Genomic DNA, 22,508 nt, shown 5'->3' on the forward strand with positions numbered 1-22,508 from the left:
ACATTCAGCATGGCTAAAAACCGAATAGGCCGATAAGTATAATATTTAATTGCAATTAGTTGCCAATACGAGTCACGATATAAGGTTACTAAAACTGAAAATGTAATTGAATAACGCGTTAATTAAGAAATAAAGCAAGTTTTAAAAATGACTTCAGTTCTCCTTTAAGATGATGCCAGTAGAGTGCAAAGTGTCAAGGTAAATGCTGGCTACTTTGAAGAATCTAAAACAATGTTTTTCATATTTTAAAGGTATTATCACAATTCTACATAGGTTCCATATGTTTGAGTTTTTTGATGCATTCAGTATTGTTCTACAATGCAGAAAATAGTGGAAATACAGAAAAACCTATGAATAAGTAGGGGTGTCCAAAATTTTGACTGGTCCTGTTTATACCACATAACTACACTTCACGGTAGGTAATATGACAAATGTCACTATACACACCACTAGATTTGCTCACAAGCTGTCAGAGAAACTGTAGTTTTGTATTAAAAGAATACCTGATCCACGATTCTTCATTTAATGGCTTGAGGTTTCTTTTTTTCTTCTAAATATAAATATTATTTATATAAAAATTATTTATAAAAATGAAGTCTAACACTGAAAACTGAAATGTGAACATTTGACTAAATACAAAAAAATTAGTTTGTAGTTATTAAAAGTTAACAATGTAATGAAAAGATATCAGTGATCGTCTTGGACAGTTTGTTTACAACTTCACCACATCAAGTGTCTCTCTCTCTCACACACATACATATATATATATATATATATATATATATATATATATATATATATATATATATATATAATATACACACCATGTTTGTGTCTTTAGGCCAAAAAGCCTATAATAAAGCTCTCTGTACAAAAGCATTGCTAAACTGTACATCTGCGTTTTGTGTTGATGTTTGTAATCCAACAGAAACACACATGGCCCACAGTTTGGGTCTGAATCTGATATATACAGTGGTGCTTGAAAGTTTGTGAACCCTTTAGAATTTTCTATATTTCTGCATAAATATGACCTAAAACATCATCAGATTTTCACACAAGTCCTAAAAGTAGATAAAGAGAACCCAGTTAAACACATGAGACAAGAATATTATACTCGGTCATTTATTTATTGAGGAAAATGATCCAATATTACACATCTGTGAGTGGCAAAAGTTTGTGAACATCTAGGATTAGCAGTTAATTTGAAGGTGAAATTAGAGTTGGGTGTTTTCAATCAGTGGAATGACAATCCGGTGTGAGTGGGCACCCTGTTTTATTTAAAGAACAGGGATCTATCAAAGTCTGATTTTCACAACACATGTTTATGGAAGTGTATCATGGCATGAGCAAAGGAGATTTCTGAGGACCTTAGAAAAAAAAGCGTTGTTGATGCTCATCAGGCTGGAAAAGCTTACAAAACCATCTCTAAAGAGTTTGGGCTCCACCAATCCACAGTCAGACAGATTGTGTACAAATGGAGGAAATTCAAGACCATCGTTACCCTCCCCAGGAGTAGTTGACCAACAAAGATCACTCCAAGAGCAAGGCGTGTAATAGTCGGTGAGGTTACAAAGGACCCCAGGGTAACTTCTAAACAACTGAAGGCCTCTCTCACATTGGCTAATGTTCATGTTCATGAGTCCACCATCAGGAGAACACTGAACAACAATGGTGTGCTTGGCAGGGTTGCAAGGAGAAAGCCACTGCTCTCCAAAAAGAACATTGCTGCTCATCTGAAGTTTGCTAAAGATCATGTGGACAAGCCAGAAGGCTATTGGAAAAATGTTTTGTGGACAGATGAGACCAAAATAGAACTTTTGGTTTAAATGAGAAGCGTTATGTTTAGAGAAAGGAAAACGCTGCATTCCAGCATAAGAATCCCATCTGTGAAACATGATGGTGGTAGTATCATGGTTTGGGCCTGTTTTGTTGCATCTGGGCCAGGATGGCTTGCCATCATTGATGGAACAATGAATTCTGAATTATACCAGCGAATTCTAAAGGAAACTGTCAGGACATCTGTCCATGAACTGAGGCTACATCCACACAACGGCAACGAGATGTTATTTAAAAATATATTGCGTCCAAATGGGCAACGATCAGTAAAATATCAGGTCCATATGGCAACGCAACGCTTGCTGAAAACGATGCAATACACATGCCACACCTCTAGGGGCGCTGTAAGACGGTCCCTTCGGAGACACCAGGACAACAGAAGAAGTAAGGACGCATGCGCATAAACTATTATGCGCGAGACTTCATATTAGCCACAAAGTCAGGAAAATCTGTTCGTAAAATTACATTATAATGACCAAATACAATGAAAAGTATTTTTCCAGTCTCACCTGTGAAAGGTAATCCCATGTGATCTCGTTTGGACGGCAAACCTGTTGGTACAGTTAAACGCAGCTAATCTTTATTCTCCGCTTTGACCTTTCCAATATGGCGGCGAGGATGACGTATGATTCTACGCGGAAGGCGGCGTCTTTAATGGTCCGGAATAAATTGAATACTACACGTTAATGGATTAATTTGCTCCTCTATGCCCTTTTTGAGGAATGTACTGTAGGACTAAAACCAACATCTGAAGAGGTGAGATCGCTCCTTTTTTCCCCTATTTTTGCTGGCGGGATTGACTCTGCCCTAAGGGCAGAGTCTCTCTCTCTCTCTCTCTCACTTTGCACCATTACACAATAAATATTCACAGTGAAAATATTATGTAAGCGCGTTTCATGAACCAAGTTATAGGATTTGTTGACAACTCGCATCGCATCGCAATGAGATCATTGGCACTACTGGTGTTAAGAATCAGACCATTTCATAAATGAATATTTTGCTGTAGAGCAGCAGTGTTTGTACAATTGCATGTTTTTGCTTCACTATTACTGTCACTATTCTGCTTCTTGCATTACTACTGTGAACTAACACTGAACATAATAATAATAATAATAATAATATCCAAGCTCGTGTTTCATTCTCACTAGTGCTCTGTAAGGCTTTTTCCTGGTGATATCCTGGTGATATTCGTTACACTTCTACCCGGCGTGAAGCACTCACAGTCATGTGGTTGTGACGTCATCGTAAACAAATCCATTCTACTCATCCAGACGACTTCACAACGACAACGTTGCCAGATCTTTCCACTCTGGAACCCGTTCTCAAAAAGATTGCGTTTTGGGCACCCAAAACGCCGGTGCCGTGTGGACGCCAGGCCTAAACGATAAGCAATTGTATCGGAGTCACCTGAATCCGTTGCCGTGTGGACAGGGCCTGAATCTCAAGAGAAGGTGGGTCATGCAGCAAGACAATCAGTGTGTTTACATGTACATAGAGAGAATCGAATTTCTGCCGTTGCTCGACTGAAATCGAAGTTCAAAATGCCATGTATACACCTTAATTCGGCTGAAATTGAACCGAACTTGATTTCTCGGAATCGAGCTACACGACCTAGATTATGCGATTTCTGCCGAGCTACTTAGTGCATGTATACCCTATCGAGCTAGTAGTCGAGCTACTTACTGCCCCTTCCGGAAGTGACGAGTGACGAGACCACAAGCGGGAAACACAACAGCCTCGGTCGGCATGACAACAGTAGTAGCGAGCAGCAGAAGAGGTCAGGAGGAACAAACGAAGAAGAGAAAATGGCGATGTAGAGCTCTCTGAAGTGTGGGTGGAGCACAGAGGACGGCAGGACAAAGCTTCTGGTACTAATAAGCTTTTTATTGTCAGACTTTTCAGTTTAACAGCCTACTTATATTCTTGAGAGAAAAACGCGCGCGCGCGCTGTGTTCTAGTCCCGGGATGAGCTGTCCCCTCTGCTCTCCCTCTGCCTCCTTAAATAGGGCGCGGTTACTGGGAAGACACACAAACGCAGGTTAATTACCGTCAGGTGTAGTGATTCTGCCACTCACCTTCCCTGGCTCCGCCCTCCTGTCACAGACCGGCACTTGACCACGCCCCCACTGCCACAGGCAAGCAGAAACGTGCACTTCTGGAGCAATGAGGAGACAGAGTTCATGCTCATTCAGCTTAAGGAGTTGAATATATTAAAATTCATGGACGGGAGAAAAACACGCAATGGAGAACACGGAACTGATAACTTTGTTTACACTCTTGAATAGCTCTTCTTCATGACGACAACCGGAAGTGTACCAACACGATGGGGCGTGTAGCGCCACCTGTGGCTCGGGTGCACAATGTACCTCACACAATAGCCCGATTTCATTGTGTGCATGTACGATTGGATTTCTCTGGCACCCTGCTGGGACCTTCAGCTCGATTACCGACAGCAGCTCGATTTGGATGTGCATGTAAACATAGTCAGTGACCCTAAGCACACAAGTCGTTCTACCAAAGAATGGTTAAAGAAGACTCAAGTGAATGTTTTGGAATGGCCAAGTCAAAGTCCTGACCTTAATCCAATCAAAATGTTGTGGAAGGACCTGATGCGAGCAGTTCATGTGAGGAAACCCACCAACATCCCAGAGTTGAAGCTGTTCTGTATGGAGGAATGGGCTAAAATTCCTCCAAGCCGGTGTGCAGGACTGATCAACAGTTACCACAAACGTTTAGTTGCAGTTATTGCTGCACAAGGGGGTCAACTCCAGATACTGAAAGCAAAGGTTCACATACTTTTGCCACTGACAGATATGCAATATTGGATCATTTTCCTCAATAAATAAATGACCAAGTATAATATTTTTGTCTCATTTGTTTAACTGGGTTCTCTTTATCTACTTTTAGGACTTGTGTGAAAATCTGATGATGTTTTAGGTCACATTTATGCAGAAATATAGAAAATTCTAAAGGGTTCACAAACTTTCAAGCATCACTGTACACAAGCAGAACAGTATTCACTTGAAATTGAGATCTAGCTTGGGGGAAGTTCTTTTTGGCAGGTGTGCGCGTGGTGCCCTCCACAGTTATTGGCACCCTTTTAAAGATTAGGGAAAACTCCACCTTTTGGTGACGTAGCTTCATCTAACACTGGGGGGGAGAAAAATCCAACCTTTTTAATTGAAATGTATTCAGAGAAAATCAAATCCCTTATCAATAATTATTTTTCAACAAACACGTGCCACTATTACTGACACCCCTGGAAATGATGGCTAACACAATGCAACCAAGTGTTCCTTTTAAACTGTACATTTTCAAGCTGTAATCCATGACTTCCTGATTTAACTGGGGGACAAATATGAGGTGACACAGAGACCAAATTCCCTTAGTCATCCATCAGCATGGGAAAGAGAAGAGAGAACACAAACCAAACGAGGGAGAAGTTTATTGACCTTCATAAGTCAGGTTACTCACTTGAAAATACCCATTTGTACTGTTAGGGCAATAATTAAAAAAAAAAAAAGTGGACACCAACTGGAACTGTTGCAAACTCTCCTGGAAGAGGACGCACATTTATTTTGCTCCCACATACAGTGAGGAGGTAGGTAAGGGGCAAAAAAAAAAAAAAATCCCCAAAGATATACAAAAAAAAGTATATTCAAAGTTGGTGAAATATACACACACACACACACACACACACACACACACACACACACACAAAAAAAAAAAGTAAAATCTTGAGGTCTCCAAAACCACCATCAGACGCCACCTCCATGTCAACAGATTACTTGAAGGGTATGAAAGGGAAAAAACATCATCTGTCCATTAACCACAAACATAAGCACCTGAAGTTTGCGAAACATGACTGCAACTTTGACTGGAACCATGTTGTCTGATCTGATGTAACAAAAATGAAGCTTTTTGGCAATAAACACCTCAAGGTGGGTTTGGTGTAAATAGAAGGATGGCTATAATGAAAAGAACTCGATCCAAACTGTAAAATAATGGTGGAAGTTCTGTGATGTTTTGGGGCTGTTTTTCCTCCAAAGGCCCTGTTAGGGTACAGAGCATGATGGACTCCATGAAATACCAAGACATTTTTAAATCAGAATCTGGCTGCCTCTGGCAGGAAACTAAAACTGGGTCATCATTGGATCTTCCAGCAGGACAAATATCCAAACCATATGTCAGAATCAACACTGAAATGGTCAGCTGACCACAGAATCAAGCTTCTCCCATGGCCATCTCAGTCCCCTGAGGCCATCCTTAAAAAAAAAAAATCCGTTTCCTGTCCACCGGGTGAGCAAAAAAATTTTCATTTGGTAGGGAGGGATTTTTTTTTTTATGGATGGATAAGAAATCGCAATGCTGTTTGCTTTTTTCTTTCAGTACTTTTTTTATTACAAAAGCAGACACAATTAATAAAATGACAGTTTAATCTACTGAAACTTTGTACAAAACCTTTAAGTTAGCATTTTAAATGCTGACTGCAACATTTGCAAAACTTTTACAAAGGTACTTAAAATGTCCGACACACGGACTTTTTGTAGTTCTAAATCGACTGTTAGGCCTAGTTTGGATGAAATTACACTATTAAAATGATCACTGAATGATTTGTTTTACTGAATCTTTACTATTTTGTTGTTCGCTACAATACCATTTTGCAATTTCACACTTAAGCAAATGTTTGAAAACTCCGGCTCTCCTTCCTTCATGGTGGCTGCCATTTTTTTGTGCCGCACGGCGCATGTGCAGAGCTGATTCAGTTCAGAGTGCGCGCGCGCTCGGCGGAGGCAGTAGTGTGTCGGAGGGAACGGAAGCAGAGATGACGCTTATTTTGTCTCCGGTAAACCAGTCTTCTCTCGTTCAATTACGTGCTGGCATCAAAAGGCACCGTTGGTTGTAAATGAAACCAAACTGAGTCGTTGGAGTGTATTTTCATACACAAATGGAGAAATGTTCGCTGAGTGTTTAATTGTGCAGCCACCACTGCAGACCGTTGTCGTTGTTAATTCATAGCATGCTCAGTTGCGTGAATGTGTCATGCACTGAAAATAAGAGATTTACAAGCCAGGAACGCCTCATGATGCAATACGCAAGAAAAGAAAAGATTTACTGCCATTTTACTTTGTATTTGAGTCAAGTGAATAAATAAATGGTCTGTGGAAAATACATTTAATCCTGGGAACTGCGTGCACAGGAGTTTTTGTGTTTACTCCCCCCCCCGGCAACTTATTTGTCATGGCTGGCTAGTATGAGCCTTAGTGGAAAGCCCTGGGAATGCGTAAATGTCAAGTTCGATTTTAGATTTACAAACCCGAAAAAAATGTCAAAACCGGCGTTTAAAAAAAAAAAAAAATTTCAACCACGCAAACGGCACTCACCTGGCCGGTGGACCAGAAACAGAACATTTTTTAATAATGGCCTGACCTGAACCCCATTGAAAACATGTGGGGTGAGTTGAAGAGGAGAGAAAGAGAGAGAGAGAGAGAGCACACAAGAGAGAGCCTGGGACCCTGGCTGATCTGGAGAGATTTTGTGAAGAGGAAGGGTCTCCGATGCCCTGTTCTGTATCTCCAACCTTATAAAATGTTATAGGAGAGACTCGGTGCTGTTTTACTAGCAAAGGGAGGTTGTACAGTACAAAGTGTGAAATGCAGGGGTGCCAATAATAGTGGCACATGTGTTTTTGGTGAAAATAATTTTTTTCATGAGGGATTTGTTTTTCTCTGAATAAATAAATTTATTTCAATTAAAGGTCAGATTTTTCTCTTTTCAGTGTGAGATGAAGCTACTTCACCAAAGGGTGGATTTCTGTCCCCCCCCCCCCCCCCCCATCCTTTTTTACTCCTCTTTTACAAGGGGTGTCAATAACTGTGGAGGGCACTGTGTATACATATACGCATGGTCCAAACAAGCCGGACAAAATCCAGGAGACTTTTATAACAGTTTGTTCTTCTGGGAGCCTTTTTTTTTTTTTTTTTGTGTGTGTGTGTGTGTGTGTGTGTGTGTGTGCGCGCGCGCGCACACTTGTTCATAAAAATGTGTTTACACAGCTGGTCATACATGTTTGTGCATTTGGAAATATTTTTTTGCTCGGTCAGTGCATTTGTGTGAGCTCTCCTTGGAGTTCATATCATTCTCTCTCACACATAGACTCCTTTGGCGGTAACCTCAAATGCCTGGTTGCTGTGGAAAGAGCCCTACCATTGGCTGTGAGCTTCTTTCCCCCCTGAGTATCACACAAGCAGCCACTGTGATTGGCTGAGGCAGTCTGCTCGGTGATTAGAGCGGCCTGCCCCTCTCTGATTGGTCCTCTCCATGGTGCAGGCACGGAGCACTCACCTATAGCACAGCATGGCACCAGGAGAGACTTGCAGTAAACAGAACTGTCTGCACAATCATGCTGTCACAACAAGAGAGCGCAGGAGAAGTGATGGGGCAGAGGGAGGGGAGACAAAGTAGAGAGAGAGAGAGAGAGTGGGGGGTGGAGGTGGATGGAGGAATGCCACTGTTGTGGTGTGAGTCATGCTGAGCGGATTTTAGGATGAGATAATGCCTTATGTGTGGGATGATGTCATCCACCCTGCATGGGCGTGCACACCCACCTTAATGTGCACATGTTCTGGCCTTTATCCTTTCAATTACACTTTCTTTTTGGGAGCTGCTTAATTTTAATATCTCGATGATCAGTATTGTGTAGTCTTGGTATTATCCTGTTAGTTGATATAATTGATTGAATGGAAGGAATAAAAATCTGTTGTCATCTATATGTCTATACAAAAATCTACACTATATAGCCAAAAGTTCAGACAACTGACCATCATGCTCCTATATGGTTCTTCCCCAAACTGTTGGCATATAATTGTCTAGAATGTCTCTTTAAATGCTGTAACTTCACAATTTCCCTTCACTGGAACTAAAGCTGCCTTTCCAACTGCACTGGCACCAGAACAAGTTGTCTCGGCGCGACTGTCCGTCTAAACACGATTTTGTTCCAGAATAATTTAACACCGGTTGGTGCAACTTGCTCCACTTTGAGGTGGTGCAACTTGTTCTGGAGCATCTTGTTCCTGCTTACTGTCTAAACAATTGGTGGCATGTAGGAGAGCTTACGCGTGCGTGGTAGCATTCATCTGGGTCATTTATCATCCGGACAAGACCGCATTGCGGCAAATTCAGTGGTCAGTTATTCCCAAGTGCTTTTCCTTGTCAAACTTCTCCACCTGTAAACAATGGAGTCAAGCGGTTCCCAAGCCAATTGTGGTGATGACTAAAAGTTCTTACCTTCGTTCAGTTGTGAGGAAATGCAGATACCCAGTTGAATTTGTAGAAATTGGGCCCCAGTGAACCGATTTACCACTGAATCACAGAGCATTTAAACAGAAACAAGCAGTGAGAGGACAATAAAGTAAGTTAAAAACAAGCTTCTGATCACTGATTTGCACATGCACACTTGTTTACCTGTCTAACCTCTGGTTTGCCACGAATGGAGACTGAGCGTGTAAACATGAAGGAAAGCGGGCACAACTTTATTCTCGCTGCCTGTGTAAAAGTGGCTTAAAAGGCCCAAATCTGTTCCAGCATGACGATGCCCCTGTCCTCAAAGTGGGGTCCAGGAAGATATGGTTTGCCAAGTTGGAATGAAAGAACCTTAGTGTCCTGCACAGAGCCTTGACCACAACCCCACTGAGCTTCTGGGACAAACTGAGCCCCAGGCTTTTGTCAAACATCAGTGCCTTACTTCACTGATGCTCTTCAGGCTGAATGAGCAAATCCCCACAGTCATACTCCAAAATCGAGTGAAAATCCTTCCTACAAGAGTGGAGGTTACTATAACAGCAAAGGGTCTCGGGACTAAATCTGGAATAGAATGTTCAGCAAGTACACGAGCGTGATGGGCAGGTGTTCACATACTTTTGGCCATATAGTTTTACATGCAACAATTTGCATAAAGTAGGCTATTCTTCTAATAAATTACAGTTTTATATTATGTAAGGTGTAATAATCTAAATAGTAGTTTCCATTTGAGAGGCAAGTGGAATCAGGATAGGCTCCAGGGAATTAAACGCATCTCTGTAGAATGCTGTTTTTCACAAGCTATGATGCTAGCACACTTAACATATTGGCTTGGGAAAAGCAGCAATGGCTGCATTCATCAGTGAGCAGGAACTGGAAGATTTCCCTCAAATCTTTAAGGATGTGAAACAAAACGACTCCTTGAGTCACAGCAGTCAAAACTTGACCAAAGAGCTAATGTAGGCCTTGGTTAATTTTATTACAGTGTAATGCACAGCTTTATTTTCATTATATGGTGCCAAGAGTCTGAGTCGCTGTCATTTTAAGTTTATTAGCATTTCTAATGATTTGCTTTTAGTGAATTGAAATGGAAATCGAGGTCATATAGTCAGACAGTGCTTATTTTTGCTGTATTGAACAGGTGTTTTTTTTATGTATTTATTTATTTATTTATTTATTTTTTGTATCGGGACACCACCATATCGTATAGAATGTGAAATTTATTTATCTTTGCACAGAGCATTTACTAGGCTTGTAGTACTTGAGTCCAGGACTAGGACTCCAATCCGACTCGTGCCCTAATTTTAAGGATTCGTGACTTGACTTGGACTTGAGCACCGATGACTTGGTCTTGGACTCATGCATTAACTGCATTCGGACTCGTAAATTGAAGACGAGGACTTTTTTTTTTGTAATGTGCCATAATAATTTGGCATAAGATATTTTATATCTACATTAATTTTTATACTAATTTTGTGCAAGAGTGTCACACCTGCGCGTTTTGGCGCATGCATCAGATAGCCTCTCGGGTGCATGACTTGCACAGGGTTAAGGTGTAATCAGTATGCCTATATAAAGACTGTGAAAACGCACTTACTTTGCGAAGTATTGAGTTGCATTGCTGACATGTTGCCGAGCCTTATTTCCTTGTTTTGGTTTCCTGATCCCTGATTCCCTGTTTCTCATCTTTGATTCTGCTGAGTCTGATAGCCTGTTTGTGCCTCGCTCGACCTATTGCCTGTTTTCACCATTTTACAATTTTGCCTGCCGTTCTGGATTGTTTACCTGTCTTCACTTGTATTAATAAACACACCTTCTGCACTTACATCCGTCTCCCAACCATCTCTGACAGAATACTTTGCACACCCTGACAAAGAGAAGCACATTCACCTGTTCATACGTCATGTTCAGGAACAAACTAATGTTAATGGTGCTAAAACAGCCACCGTCAAGTGGTGCGGTTAGAGTCTTCTTTTTGGACTCGACTCGAATTTTTTATAGGACTTGAACACTGGGGACTCAAGGTTTTAGTGACTCGACTACAACACTGGCATTTACCCCATATTTAAGATTTACCTCAGGTAGGACAGCTCTTAAGTGTGTACTTGTGCGTGCGGCTTGATCTGCACGTAAGCCTGACTGTGTTTAATGTTCATAATGGTTTAAAAAAAGGCATATTTTCCTGTTTTGTAAACTCAAGAAATTAAATACTTATTGTGCACAAGGGAATCTTTGACAAGCCTGGAATAGATACCTCATGAGCGTCAGGTTCTGAACTAGTAGGTCAGATAAGATGGTCCTAAATTGTGAGTTGGTGAGGTTGGTCAATACCCAAGTGCTTTATTCACAGTCAGACAGATTTGGAATTGTAACGTGCTGTGTTGTAGAGTGCGCTGAAGAGTGTTGGTGGAATGCACGGTGTGTCTGGACTTTAAAGTCTGAAGGGAGATAACATTGAAACTTGGCACTGAAGTTGGAGGGTAAGGTCTGTAATCTGTTTCTACCAGTACAACCAGAAAATTCAGCTTTGAACGAAAGTAAAATGTTTCACAAGGGACTCGAGTTATGCAAGGTGTCAAACACTCAAAACCTTTCCAAAACTACAACGTTGTAAATCCTGTTACTATCAGTCCTTTTTCATGTTGTATTTAAATAGGCCGATACAATCAATGTATTTAGCCTATGGGTGAGTCCTGTTATGCATGCTAACCCACTGACTTATTTCTCACACACACACACACACACACACACACACAGAGAGAGGCTCCAGCTGAAGGAAATAATTGAGCATTTAATTCAGGCATATAATTAACTGCTTTTCCTGTGTAGTGACTCATGAAGCTCGTGACACCTAATTCACTAATTTTGTGCTCCAAATTAATGGTCTGGTTTTTTTAAATAGACTAATTTTGACAGTGATGATTGTTGAGCTGATTAAACTGTTTCTGTGCTTTTACTCACTGCATAAGGGGTGCTGTTGTGAGCTTAAAGTGCAGTTTGGGTTAATAAAGTCTGAGGTTATAATTATTCGTTTTAGTATTTTTCACACATGGTTGTAAGGAGACCTGCAGCAGCCTGCATGCCAGAGTTCTGGTTGGTCAGTTTGAACTTTTAGTTGCTTTGTTTCCTTCAACTTATGAAGAGCTTTGTATTTATAAAATGGAGAAAACTGTAATTTAACAGCCTGTGGGGGGAGGGAATGGGTGGTGGTGGTGCTTATTATTATTATTATTATTTATTTATTTATTTATTTTGGGGGGGGGGCCTTTTTTCACCTTTATTGGATAGGACAGTGTAGAGACAGGAAATGAGCTGGAGAGAGAGACGGGGAGGGATCGGGAAATGACCTCGGGTCGGAATCGAACCCGGGTCCCCGGATTTATGGTATGGCGCCTTAGTCGACTGAGCCATAGCGCCCCCTTTACTTTTTTTTTTTTAATAGAAATTTGATCACATGGTTCACCATTTTGTTGAATTATTTGTAAATGCACCCATTTGTACCACTTAAAAGGGGAACTAGTAGAATTCAGTGGATTAGTCTTCCTACGTATGGATGCAAATCAGGAGTACAGCATGGCAAACATAGCTTTTGGAGATATAGGTGACCCGAGACCTCTGTTAGAAATATCTTATCTTATTCATGTATAACATTCTTGTTCAGCATTAGTTGTTTCATACCCTGCTCCTTTATTTTGCTAGTTATAAGTGGGAAAATTAATACACATTCAAGGAGCAGTTCAGGTATTCACAACTTAATCAAAATGTTTTCTGAGGCTGTAATTATCTGCTGCTTTGATTTGTAGTCGCCACAGTATAACATGTTTTGAAAATCAAAATTGTACTTTGGACATCAATGTGACCATCACAGTTATGCAGGTGTAGCGATATGATTTAGCTCGAGTTTGGTCAGGGTGGATCTGGGACAACAACAAAGAAATCTGCACCCAGGGCAGAGCAAACTCTCGTCTTTATCAAGTTTGGTAATAAACGTGACGCGAAGAAGAAAGCACATGTTAAAGTCAATTTAAAATTGCAACCAAACAAGCACTGATTTGTGAAATGGTCAGCAGGGCTCGATGTTAACTTTTAAACCCACTTGCCCCCCCCCCCCCCCAATATTATCACTTGCCCCCTATTTTATGAGTACTACTTTTATTTATTTATTATTAATTAATTAAAATGTATTTTTTATATATTATTTATTTATTTATTTATTTATTTTTAGGAAAACCATAGAATAGTTGTGAATTGCAACATAAAATGATCATCACACATTGAGTTGAAGTTTTGGTTATTGATTAAGTCTGATTAAGTTTGGTTATTGGTTACTTTTTACTTGTAATGGACAATTTTATCCAAAATATTTTTTCCTGCCTTAGTCAATTTATTTGCCTTTCACATGCATGCAGCTGTTGTAAAGTTCAGCGTGTTTGTGTAGAACTCTCTGACTGTAGGTTCATTACTCGATAATGTAGAAATCATAAAATAGAACTCTAATATATAGATTTAGGCACTGCCTAAAAGCAGAGCTCCCATCTGTTTCTGGGTTGTATAATTTTCAGATCATAGCCAGCCTCTTTTGTTTTATTTTATTTCTTTACCGGCTAACACTGGCCACTAGGCGGCGCGTAGGACTGGCAGTTACTGACACTGGCCACTAGGCGGCGCGTAGGACTGGCAGTTACTGACACTGGCCACTAGGCGGCGCGCAGGACCGAAACAATCAGAAAATAACTCGATAGGTTTCTTTATGTATCCACACTCTGTGCCTGTGGGGCTCCGCTATAACGTTTGTATGAAGAAAACAATAGGGTGCCAAGACTTTTTGAACAGTACTGTGTTTGAGAATAACATGCCGTTACCTGTTTTCGTGGAATTTCCGTTTCGCTTTTTTTTTTTTTTTTTTTTTCTCTCGCGCATGCACGTTCAGTCAACCGACATCAGGGGTCATTTTGACAGCTGTGGTCTGGCAGACGTCATTTTAGGAAAAATGTTCCGCATCGTGTTAAGTCAGGTATTGAAATACAATGGTATTTAATATAATTTTGCCTATAGCTTCAATTTGTTATAACTTTTCACAAAAAAAAAATTTTTGTATGTGTGTATGTATGTGTGTGTGTGTGTGTATATATATATATATATATATATATATATATATATATATATATATATATATATATATATATATAAAATGTGTGTTTATATGTATATAAATAAATATTTGATAACTTGGAACAGAGCGGGGCGGCACGGTGGTATAGTGGTTAGCACTGTCGCCTCACAGCAAGAAGGTCCTGGGTTCGAGCCCCGTGGCCGGCGAGGGCCTTTCTGTGTGGAGTTTGCATGTTCTCCCCGTGTCCGCGTGGGTTTCCTCCGGGTGCTCCGGTTTCCCCCACAGTCCAAAGACATGCAGGTTAGGTTAACTGGTGACTCTAAATTGACCGTAGGTGTGAATGTGTGAATGGTTGTCTGTGTCTATGTGTCAGCCCTGTGATGACCTGGCGACTTGTCCAGGGTGTACCCCGCCTTTCGCCCGTAGTCAGCTGGGATAGGCTCCAGCTTGCCTGCGACCCTGTAGAAGGGTAAAGTGGCTAGAGAAGATGAGATGAGAACAGAGCGGCTCACATGTCATCTGCTTCCATTGAGAAAGTCCATAACAACAAAAGCACATGGTCCACAGGAAGTGCCCATGCATTTTTTTTTTTCTTTCTACGGATGCCCAGATAGGACATGTCTATTATGTCAGTTTTATCACTTTAACACCATTTGTTGTCAATGTCCTTCTTTCATGTTGAATTTTTATTTTCAAAGAAGCCCTAACCCTTATCTACTTATTGTTGCAGGACTGTCCTGCCTTGAAAAGACACAAGTACAGATCCTACTCTCCTACTGCACTAGCCAATGCATTCTGTGATGTGAAGGATAATAGAGTGTCAGAAAAACAGGCAAAGTGTGATTACGAGGGCTGTAATCACCGGACCCACCTCATATACTGCTGCAATGTCTGTGTAGTGAGGAGGCATTCTAAGTTTTACTGTCCGTGTCATGGTTTGCCATACAAGCCAATTGATGAGGAATGAAACTTGCAGTCATTCAGTGTCGAGCTGTAAAGGAACTTGCCAGACGATATCCAGTTGTATTTTCACGTGATTTGCATGTGATTTTTTTTTTTTATTTTCTGAATAAACAGTTTTTGTTGTTCATTTGTTCGTGATTTGTTTCTTCTGTTCCTAAAACATGTTTAACAGTGACATGGCCCACCAGATACACCGTAGATGACTGAACTTTAAAGAATGACGTGAATCCATGAAAACTGGTGACGACATTCCCACGTGATCCCACAATTTACATATTTAGAAAATGGCTGCCCCCAGCTGCAGATATTTTCCAAGTGTTTTTGTTGTTTTATGCATAAGTTGAGAACTAATTGGTGTTTCACTTGGTGCATGATTATCAACATCTCTACACTTCTTTTAACTGTTACATTTATCTAAACTCTTATCCCTGAAAACTGGTAACACGTCGATATTTATATATTTTTTTTTTATATCATCCACCTCTAGGTTTAAAAAAAAAAAAAACCCGCGCTGCGTCATGACAGGATAGTGTTTGAATTGTTTGTAGGTTGTGGGTGTTTTTATACAGCCCTGGCAACCTCTATCTGAATCAGCGCAGCTGTCTGGACACAGAGTGGTTTTTTTTTTTTTTTTAATTTATAAATAAACCTAGAGGTAGATGATGACAAACCCCGATATATAAATATTTTGCACAGGACTGCCTTCCTCTGATAACACAAACAAAGCTCCAGCTCTCTCTGCTCTTAATCTGTTCTGTTCTTTCAGGATTTATCGCGCATGTCGCTCCTTGTTGAGTTTTTTTTTTATGCCAGAGTTGTTTGAAACCCATCTGGGTTTTCTGTGTCGAATAAGGAAGCGGCTTCACCTTTAAGAAAATCAAACACTTTCATGAAGGAGCAAATGCGAGCAGGAAAAAGAAATGAGTTTGCTTAAGAATCTCCTTTCCATACTGTACTCATTTCAGACTTTGTTTTTGTAAAATATATTCATGAATTTCTGGAATACAATTGTGAATTTCTCTGGAGTTTTCAGGCTGTGCTCCTCTCCTCATATTCTTTAACCACTCACTTCCTCGTTGTTCTTGAAGCATTTGCTTCTATTTGTTAACATTTTTCTTGATCGCGGGGAGACGGTCATGCCGTTTACCTATTTCTGTTTGAACAAGCAAAAATGAACCATATCGAAGACAGATTAAGCCTCTAGCATTATCTCTAGCCGCTTTATCCTTCTACAGGGTCGCAGGCAAGCTGGAGCCTATCCCAGCTGACTACGGGTGAAAGGCGGGGTACACCCTGGACAAGTCGCCAGGTCATCACAGGGCTGACACAGAGACACAGACAACCATTCACACTCACATTCACACTCACATTCACACCTACGGTCAATTTAGAGTCACCAGTTAACCTAACCTGCATGTCTTTGGACTGTGGGGGAAACCGGAGCACCCGGAGGAAACCCACGCGGACACGGAGAGAACATGCAAACTCCGCACAGAAAGGCCCTCGCCGGCCCCGGGGCTCGAACCCAGGACCTTCTTGCTGTGAGGCGGCAGCGCTAACCACTACACCACCGTGCCGCCAGATTAAGCCTTGCTTGCATGAAAGATGGTGTCTGTCGGACCCCAGCTGTAATTATCACATGATGCGTGACGTCATGCACAAGGGGTCTATAAACAGTACGCGTGCCATACTACAACAGCGGGGTTATATAAAATAACTTGCAGAGCAGGAAATAAAACTGAGACTAAGAAAACAGCCAAGACCTAAAGGTGGATACGTAGTGAGGGCTGCTTTTAGGAGCTGAAATAAAAGATCATAAAGCCACATTTTTGTGGTGCTAATTTGTAATATATATATGCTCATTCCAACTTGGGCATGTCGGGGACATATCCCACTTGCTCGAATGCATGTTTCACTCGCCCCGGGCAATCGGGCAGTAGTTAATGTCGAGCCCTGGTCAGGCAAGCAGAGACAGTTTGACTACAAATTCCACAGAATGCTGGTCATTTGGCTAACTGTACTTTCAGTGTAACAAGCTAATTAGTAAACCTCTGAAATGTGGTTCCTGTGTCTGCATTTTTTTTTTTTAAGATGTACAAGTGTGAAACTCTTGAAATGTAACCTGGCAGCTTGTCTTTGATATATTAAAGGCTTTTCAGGGCAACTTGCAATAGAAAAATGCCATATAGAGTGGTGTGGTGGTTCTCGCCCACCCTGCTGAAATAGTTCTTGATTTTCTAATTGGAAAAAGTTACATACAGCATTTATTTAAGCTGTAGCTGAATAGATGACTATTGGAGCAGGTGATCACAGTCCTGGATCACATGCTGGATTAAATTGGTGCAGCAAATAAATGAGTCATCTCCCCACACACACACACAGTTTTAAACCTCTTGCCTACTATATCTACAGATGTCGAATCGTAATTATTCATCCCTCATTGTTCCTGTGATTAGCTGGGCCAGGGGACGATGAGATCAGCGGTTAGTCACTACAAGCTGCTTTCTCTCTCGCAACTGAGGGTTTCAGGTGAACATTGAGGCAAGTCAGTGTCAAGGTCGGATTAAGCATGACCAGGTGTGTGTGTGTGTGTGTGTTACTGTGTTTTAAGATCAAGGTTTGTGAGTTTAGCCTCTAAAGAATTAGCCCTATTTATAAATTATTTATGAGATTTATAAATCTCGGTAATTCATGTGTTAGCTCGCTAAAACAACAAAGCCTGTTTATTTCTTAAACCTCTGGTCCAGGTCAGTGTGTACCGAGGCCTTGATTTATCTATCAGTGTTCTGCCTATCAGCACCATGTCAGTTCTGGAACAGTGTCAGGACCTCAGGCAGAAAACTTCACAGAACTCGCTGGATTTAAAGCGTCATTCTGTTGTGTGTGTGTGTGTGTGTGGTGGTTTTTTTTTTTTTTTTTTTTAAATTTATAAAGTAAATCTGGGCGGCACGGTGGTGTAGTGGTTAGCGCTGTCGCCTCACAGCAAGAAGGTCCTGGGTTCGAGCCCCGGGGCCGGCGAGGGCCTTTCTGTGTGGAGTTTGCATGTTCTCCCCGTGTCCGCGTGGGTTTCCTCCGGGTGCTCCGGTTTCCCCCACAGTCCAAAGACATGCAGGTTAGGTTAACTGGTGACTCTAAATTGACCGTAGGTGTGAATGTGAGTGTGAATGGTTGTCTGTGTCTATGTGTCAGCCCTGTGATGACCTGGCGACTTGTCCAGGGTGTACCCTGCCTTTCGCCCGTAGTCAGCTGGGATAGGCTCCAGCTTGCCTGCGACCCTGTAGAAGGATAAAGCGGCTAGAGATAATGAGATGAGATAAAGTAAATCTTTTAACCAGTGATTGTCCTGTATTTTAGAAGCAAACCTGTTTATTTTAGAACATTCATTACTCATTTATAGGAGTAATTCTTCCTAAAATCATGTTACTTTTCAAATTGTTTGTAAAGACTGGTGTTTCAGAAGTACACATTGCCTTCAACTAGAATGTAGTGTAAAGTAACTGTCTGCAAAACACTGGCCTGAAAGTGGGTACTACATCTTCTAGGCCCTGTGGTGGTCTTTGTCTTCAAAGAACCAAAGCTGAAATTGGGATGTCCCCTTTTGTTTAGTCTGAAGGTACGGTTTCGAATGGACGTCTCTGATCTGAGTGACTGTGTAATGTTCGATATGTAACATCAAAATAAATAGTGTATAGTTGGACATGTCTGCTGACCCCATATGTTTGTCCCTCTTCAGGTGTTTGGGAGTAAGATGTTCATCCCATCTCTGGATGGAGCTTTGTTTCAGTGGAACAGGGACAGGGAGAGCATGGAGGCCGTCCCTTTCAGTGTGGAATCCCTGCTCGATTCTTCTTACCGTGTTGGAGAGGACACCGTGCTGGTTGGAGGAAAATCTCTCACCACTTACGGCCTGGGAATCTACAGTGGCAAGGTACACTCGTGCAGTTAGGATGGGGAAAACAATTGATATTTATTGCGATTCCATTCTCCTTATGACAAAATGTCATCGTTGGACACTTTTGTGTAGGCTTATGCAAAATGATATTTGTATTTTATTTATTTATTTATTTTTAAATTGCAACACTTTCAAACATTTCTAATGAAAAATAAATAGCTAGGCGTGTCCAATTTCCCTTAGAACTTTCATGACTTGTAATCATTTTCTAATTAGGTTTTAAATCAGGTTGCCAATTCCCACCCACTAACTAGCTCTCCCCTATCACATGATGGCTCTCACTCTCCCTGGTTGGTAAAAAGCTCATGCTTCCTCTGATGTATGTGAAGCTAGCCACTGCACATCACAGGGCAGCTGAACACACTTGGAGGAAAGTGCGATCTATCGCCTTCCACATACATGAACACTCAGAAGGCCATGATTGGCTCGTGTTACACTGATCGACAGAGGACTGTGATCCCCCAGCCAGTTTTGACTGGAGATGGGAGTTAAGCGTATATCAAGGACTTAAAATAAAAAGCAACATTTAAAATGTTTAAGTTGAACGATTACACGATTTTGTTGAATACTGAATTTTGATCGGTTGGTTACGATATTCTGTGGTCCATTATTTCTGTAGAACACACCACTGCTATGGAACATGTCGTTAACAGAAGTGCAAAAATCATTTTAAAATGAATATTGTCTGATTTATTGATTTTATTAATAAGTAACCATGCGATAAGCATGATGTACAGTGAGCCAGTCATTATTGCAAAATAAAACCCTTTAGGGTGATGCAAGTCCTGCATCACTCTGTTGGGGTTTATTTCACAATAATGACCACCTTGCTGTACATTATCCCTTGCATAGTATTGAAATAGTGAAATTTGGTCCGACAGCCTTATGCTATTGTGTTTCCTGAAGGATGGAAATGATGTGCCTTAATAAATGCGAGCGATTACACTGGGGTGGGGAAAAAACATAATGTAGGCTATAAAATCATTTTATTATTGTACTGTGGCAGCCTGAATGCAAATCAAATCAAAATGAGCTCCTTAAAGAGAAGAGTATCAAGCATTCATCCAGTTTGTTTCAGCAATACTGATTCATTCTCTCTCCCTCCTCCCTTTTACGTTTTTTTATTCTTATTTATTTAATTTTATTTTATTCTCTCGCTCTCTGTAGCTGAAGTATATCTGTTCGACTGTGGGCTGCAGTCATTGGGGAGAGGAAGAGACGGAGCCAGAGGACATGCTGTTGCTGCAGAGAACACAGAAAACCGTTAGAGCTGTGACCCCTCGCAGCGGCTTTGAGAAGTAGGTCATTTCCCTGTCCGTTCACCTGAAGAGACACTGCGGCTCGTGCAGTTAATGTTTGACACTATTGACCCTTTGTCTGTGTCTGTCAGGTGGAACTTCAGTGTGGGAAACTTTCAGCTGAAGTTTGTTCCAGAGACTGAGACTCAGCTTGGGTTTTTGGAAGGGGAAACTCCAAATAAGGAGGCTTGGCATGAACTGCAACGTGACAGCCCACGTGTGATCCTGGAGGAAACAGAAGCGCACAGTCAGAACCACGCTAACGCACACCTACAGACAGAAGGCCTGGACCTGGTGATCAAAGTGTCTATTCCAGACTGGAAGGTTATGGCTTTTAGCAGTGGACCAGGAGGACAGCTCATCTGGGAGCATCAGGTGAGCTCTTGGATTTTTGGCTTTAATCTTCCTCCCTGGGATACAGTCAGATTCCAAGATCAGACTTTGTTTTACTAGCAAATAAGGACGTGCCTCTGCTTAGACAGGAGTGGGAGTGTATGGATATGCTGAGAAAGAAAAATGACAGGTGACAACTGTGTCCCTTCACTGTAGTTCTGCACACCCATTGCCTCCGCCTGGTTGGTTGGAGGGGGAAAGGTGACCCCCATCAGTCTGTTTGATGACACCTCTTACACCGTCCAGCCAGAGAGTGAGATTCAGGAAGAGGACGATGACCTCATGGAGGAGGCACGTGGAGCCACGGAGTCGAGTATTTATCTAGGTAATGTATGCATAAAGTGTGTGTTTGTGTGTGACCGAGAGAGATATACTAGTACATCTCAAAAAATTAGAATATTGTGAAAAAGTTCAATATTTTCCATCAGTTATTTAAGAAAGTGAAAATGTTATATATTATAGACTCATTACACATAAACTAAAGTGTTTCAAGCATTTTTCTATTTTAATTTTAATCAGTATGGCATACAGTACAAAAACATTTAAAAAAAATCCTCTCAAAATATTAGAATATTTCATTTTGAGTTTGAGCAAAACAGTATGAACACAGTGTATCTCTCGGGCTAGTTCAGTACACACAACCACAATCATGGGGAAGACTGCTGACTTGACTGTTGTCCAGAAGATGATCACTGATGCCCTCCACAAGGAGGGTAAGCCACAAAAGGTCATTGCTGAAAAGGGTGGCTGGAAAAGGTGCACAAGCAACAGGGATGGCCGCAGTCTTGAGAGGATTGTCAAGAAAAGTTGATTCAAGAACTTGGGAGAGCTTCACAAGGAGTGGACTGAGGCTGGTGTCAGTGTATCAAGAGCCATCACGAACAGACATCTTCAAGAAAGGGGATACAACTTTCGCATTCCTAATATCAAGCTACTCCTGAGCCAGAGACAATGTCAGAAGTGTCTTATCTGGGCTAAGGAGAGAAAGAAATGGACTTGCTCAGTGGTCCAAAGTCCTCTTTTCAGATGAAAGTACATTTTGCATTTAATTTGAAAATCATGGTTCTAGAGTCTGGAAGAAGAGTGGAGAGGCACAGAATCCAAGGTGTTTGAAGCCCAGTGTGAAGTTTCCACAGTCTGTGATAATTTAGGGTGCCATGTCATCTGCTGGTGTTGGTCCACTGTATTTTATCAAGTCCAAAGTCAACACAGCCATCTACCAGGAGATTTTAGAGCACTTCATGCTTTCATCTGCTGACAAGCTTTTTGGAGATGCTGATTTCCTTTTCCAGCAGGACTTAGCACCTACCCACAGTGCCAAAACTACTACCAAATGGTTTGCTGACCATGATATTACTGTGTTTGATTGGCCAGCCAACTTGCCTGACCTGAACCCCACAGAGAATCTATGGGGTATTGTCAAGAGGAAGATGAGAAACACCCGACCCAAAAATACAGATACGCTGAAGGCCACTATCAAAGCAACCTGGGCTTCAATAACACCTCAGCAGTGCCACAGACTGATCACCTCCATGCCACACCGCATTGATACAGTAATTCATGGTAAAGGAGCCCCAACCAAGTATTGAGTGTATAAATGAATATACTTTTCAGAAGTTGGACATTTCTGTATTGTAAATCCTTTTTTTGATTG

General features: G+C 41.3%; 1 protein-coding gene across 2 annotated transcripts in view; it reads left to right on the forward strand.

The window, feature by feature from the left end:
- The window catches only part of eif2ak3 (eukaryotic translation initiation factor 2-alpha kinase 3), a 66,568-nt gene that overhangs the window by 21,706 nt on the left and 22,354 nt on the right, over positions 1-22,508 (forward strand). For both annotated transcript variants that reach the window (XM_060925723.1, XM_060925724.1), the window contains exons 3-6: positions 18,945-19,139; positions 20,331-20,461; positions 20,554-20,836; positions 21,011-21,179. In XM_060925723.1, coding sequence (XP_060781706.1) covers positions 18,945-19,139; positions 20,331-20,461; positions 20,554-20,836; positions 21,011-21,179 — 778 coding nt within the window. The remainder of the gene's footprint in view (positions 1-18,944; positions 19,140-20,330; positions 20,462-20,553; positions 20,837-21,010; positions 21,180-22,508) is intronic.

Source organism: Neoarius graeffei, chromosome 7 (genome assembly GCF_027579695.1).
Source record: "Neoarius graeffei isolate fNeoGra1 chromosome 7, fNeoGra1.pri, whole genome shotgun sequence".
Lineage (NCBI taxonomy): Eukaryota > Metazoa > Chordata > Actinopteri > Siluriformes > Ariidae > Neoarius > Neoarius graeffei.